The sequence below is a fragment of the Apis dorsata genome, unplaced genomic scaffold (genome assembly GCF_000469605.1).
Source record: "Apis dorsata unplaced genomic scaffold, Apis dorsata 1.3 scaffold_221, whole genome shotgun sequence".
NCBI lineage: Eukaryota > Metazoa > Arthropoda > Insecta > Hymenoptera > Apidae > Apis > Apis dorsata.
In genome coordinates this window covers 401,049-405,084 of record NW_006263503.1, presented here as the reverse complement: position 1 = coordinate 405,084, position 4,036 = coordinate 401,049, and the positions used below count along the sequence as shown (strand labels likewise).

General features: G+C 44.2%; 1 protein-coding gene across 3 annotated transcripts in view; it reads right to left on the bottom strand.

Moving 5' to 3' along the window:
• Positions 1 to 492: 492 nt before the first annotated feature.
• Positions 493 to 4,036, bottom strand: part of LOC102678898 (bestrophin-4) — a 35,935-nt gene continuing 32,391 nt past the window's right edge. For all 3 annotated transcript variants that reach the window (XM_031510329.1, XM_031510328.1, XM_031510330.1), the window contains 4 exons: positions 2,098 to 2,229; positions 1,680 to 1,787; positions 1,278 to 1,538; positions 493 to 1,094 (listed from right to left, as the gene is read on the bottom strand). In XM_031510329.1, coding sequence (XP_031366189.1) covers positions 807 to 1,094; positions 1,278 to 1,538; positions 1,680 to 1,787; positions 2,098 to 2,229 — 789 coding nt within the window. In that variant the 3' untranslated portion in view covers positions 493 to 806. The remainder of the gene's footprint in view (positions 1,095 to 1,277; positions 1,539 to 1,679; positions 1,788 to 2,097; positions 2,230 to 4,036) is intronic.

Here is a 4,036-nt window from a genome sequence, read left to right as displayed (position 1 = left end):
TCGATCGGAGAGATCGGTAATACGGATGGACCGGAAGTCGGCCTGATCTCGTCCAATCGCGTTCTCGTCGCGATCGCGAGCAACGGCGAGGAGAAAGAGGCGCAAGGTCTCAGAAAAGTTTTTTTTTTCGATAATTCGCAATTGCGGAAATTGTTCTGATTACACAAGGTTACGCGTTGCGTAATCGCGCGCATGCACGCGGGATCGAGTGGGGAACGTTCTCGAGACTTTCGTCGAAAGTTTTTTTTTTTTTTCCTTTTTTTTTTTCGCGACACTGATTGGAACGCGGCTAAGCTATTCCAAGCTTAGGAAATATCCGTTATCGATTTCGATATCCGTTAACGCGATCGTTTTATTCCTCTGTTTTTTTTCTTTTTTCTTTTTCTTTTTCTTTTTCTTTTTTTTCTATTCCACGCTCTCGATAATTCTTTCGATCGAGGACGCGTCGAAGAATTTTGTTTTTTTTTTTTTTTTTTTTTTTTGTTTTCCGTTTCTTTCGAACGATTTCACGGAGAATAGCGTGGAATTAGCTCGAACAATCCACCGATAGTAAACGTTAATTCATTCGAGTTACAGATCCTGTTAACACGCGTACGTACGAGCGTTACGTAAGGTTGCATCATTACCGTTTAAATAGCATCGAAATCGATCATCGATCGTCGTTACAATGAACGTTATTTCAAAACTGAACTTCTGTTGATCGTACGATCGCGAATAATCGCGCTTTAATCGCGTTCACCCAGAAATTTCCTATATCTTTTTCTTTTTTTTTTTTTTTTTTTTTCATTCGATCTATATTCATCGTCTCATCGAACCAGGGGGAGGGAACACTTGCCTTGTCGACCCATTCTTTGACTTCGAATGCTTTTCCTCCCTACCAGCCGATCGTACAACGACATCTTGAGATTTGGATTGTTGGTCTGGGGTAAACCTCCGGTTTCGGGGCTGCTGTAAACGCTGTTGTGACGATTTCTAGAGAAGAAACCACCGCCGCTGCTGTACGTGGTCGAGGAGCTGCGAACGGAGCCCATCCTGGTGATTTGTCTTTGCAGCCAATTTTTCCTTCGCTCGACCAACGGTGTATCGACGCTCTCCTACGAAGGGGAGGAGAAAGATAATAATAATAATGATAACAGTACGACGAACCGGTTTCGTCCAAATTTTTCCACTTTCCTCGAAAAGAGGAGAAAGAGGGAGGGGTGAGAAGAAAAATCGGGTGAGGCGCGTCAATGTCGGGGAAGAAGGGAAACGATTACGTCGAGATGACGCGCACTTACGTAATCGGCGTACATGTCGTCCTGGTGGGTCTTGCGATGCTGAACGTGATTGTGAATCTGTGTGCCCAGCATCACGTTCGCGTACAGTGCATCGCTGTCTTTCACCTTGTAATGCTCCGCGGAACCCTTCGGTTCCTCCCTTCGATACTGCTCGCTCGCCACCGTGTACGGTAGATCTTTGGGCACCACCTCGTCCCAATATTGATCTTTCAACAGTTCCGGATGCTCCTCGTGCATTTCGTCCACGATCATGTACCCGGCCTGTTAACGAGAGGAAGAAGAAAAGAATAATAAACGAGTATCGATCTTGCGATTTTCGAATTTCCATTTCACTCTTTCACGTTTTCGAGAGACAGAGAGAGAGAGAGAGAGAGATAATCTGTTGGAAAAAGCGGTACATACCTTGATGTGGCGATCTATCAGCCAATTTAGCTCGATATCATCGTCGTCCTCGCCGAAAGGATTGATCAATACCTCGGCGACTTTCAACCATCCCACGTAAAAGCAGAACTGAAACGAAAACGGAAAACGGTAGAGGAACGTCGCGTTTCCAACATAGTATCCAACAGTGTGAAATATCGTTTAAAACTCGTCGTATAGTACGAATATGTATGTGGAGGAGTGATCTTCGTCCACTTTTTCGTCGATTGATCAATTTAACCGATCGAACGGTGAGATTAAAAGCGACGAGAGTAAAAAATAAAGTTTTTCTACTTTAGGCTTGGAAACGTTCGAAACGAAAATCGATTGACGCGAAGAAACGATATTTCATACGAGTTTATATTACGAGTGTATTTTTCTCTTTTTTTTCCTTTTTTACCTGCAAAGCCGTGAAAAATGGGAAATACATGTCAGGTTCCTCGTATTTGCCGCCTCCGACGTCAGTTCGCTCGATAAATTGTCTGCCGAGCAAGGCGGAGAAGAAATACGCGTACAACGATAGCGTGACCACCTAAAAAAAACGCAAATAAACGACGATCAAACTCGGCCGATCGTAACCGTTGAATGCCGTGACCCTAAAAACCACGTTATGTCGACGACTCTCGTAATTGGCAAAATAAAATTGTCATTAATTTCGCGATACAAAGAGGAGAATAAAAAATATAAACGACTTTCCATTACGATTCGTTAATTAAATTTACTCGGTACGAGATTGCGGATTGGACAAGTAAATTAAACGACAGAAATTTATAGACAAGCATCGCTTGGTTGCATCACTTTGTTCGATTCTCGGAACGTGTACACTTTCTGCGTACCGAGGAGGAACACGGATAAAACCGATCGACGAGCGAGAAACGGCGTTCCTTCGCATCGCTATAAATATCGCTTCTTTCAGAGCTACTTTCTTCCTTTATTTTCCCAGTTTTATGAAACTCTACGCTCGATGAGAATTACACATTGTTCGCGCGGACAACGCCAACGGCCAAGGTATTTAACGATGATCGTAAAGAAAATATCACGGAACGTTCCCGAGTACGCAGAAAAATGATCGATGACTGTGAAACGGGCCGGCCGGATCATCGCCTGCTGAAACAAACAGGTGAAAACGTTCCCTTTGTTCCGTTTAAACTGTTAACCATCCGTGCGTAATTTTAAATCCAGATCCGTAACGTTTTCCCTACACTTTTTCTCTCTCCAAAAGTACGTAAATTGTACGCGTGCACATATACGAAACGAACAGGTTCGAACGAAAGCGTATCAAGGTTATCAAGAGCGCGCTACCTTTCTCATCGAAGGCCACCAGGAAACGTTTACGGTTTATGCAAAGTCTCCTTACCGCTTGATAATAGCAATAAGAAGAAGAAGAAGAAGAAGAAGAAGAAGAAGAAGAAAAAACGATCGACGTTGTATCTTTACGCTTCGATCGATCTCCGAGGAGAGAATTATTTCCTCCGCATCGATGACACGAGATTATCACGTCCTTGACCGTGCAACCGCGCTTTCTTGGATCGCGCGCCACCGCGTCTGGAAATATTTCAACGTGGCCCATCCTTACGAGATCTCGGTGGATCTCTTTTCTTTTTTTCGAATTTTCGATTCGGCCAACACCGAGAAAGAGACGCAAAGAGCGGTGCTCGTCGCGGTTCCGTTTCGACACTGAACGAAAACGCTCGGGAGAAAAATAATTGCCGTCTCTTTCTCTTCCTCCTGAACGATCTCCTCCTCCTCCCCCTCCTCGTTATTTTCGCTAATTCGAAGCAATCCCACCGAGCATTTATCTCCGCGTAATGAAACGTCTCCTCCGGTTAGGGAATTACCGTGTTGTTCGATGACACGAATCGGCGCCGCGTTTCCCTCGCCTCGCGATCGATCGATAAATTAATGCCAAATTATCCATCGAGTTTCATTACCTACGCATACGCAAATATACGAGAAAAGAAACGAAATCTATTTAACCGTCCATTAAGGATGGGCGTTCGATGATAATCTCGCAGAAGAAGAGAGAATTTCTTCCACGACTTTTGCTCGACGACGTTAATCGCTGTCAATTTATTACGTTATCCTTTGTAATATACCGCGCAGATGACGCGATCTTGCTCGACGAACGAGTGTTTTTTTTTTTTTTTTTTTTTTCTCTTTTTTCCCCCCCTCTCCCCCTTCTTTTCGCCGCGTAATCTCGACCGTGACTGACTCGAAGCCGCTCCGAGTCGCGGTTTTCTCGCGATTCGAACGTTTATTATTAGCCATTCTTTTCGAGAATTCCTTCGGTGTCCAATAATTTATCGAGACTGGACAAAGATCGTGTTCCAAGCATCGGT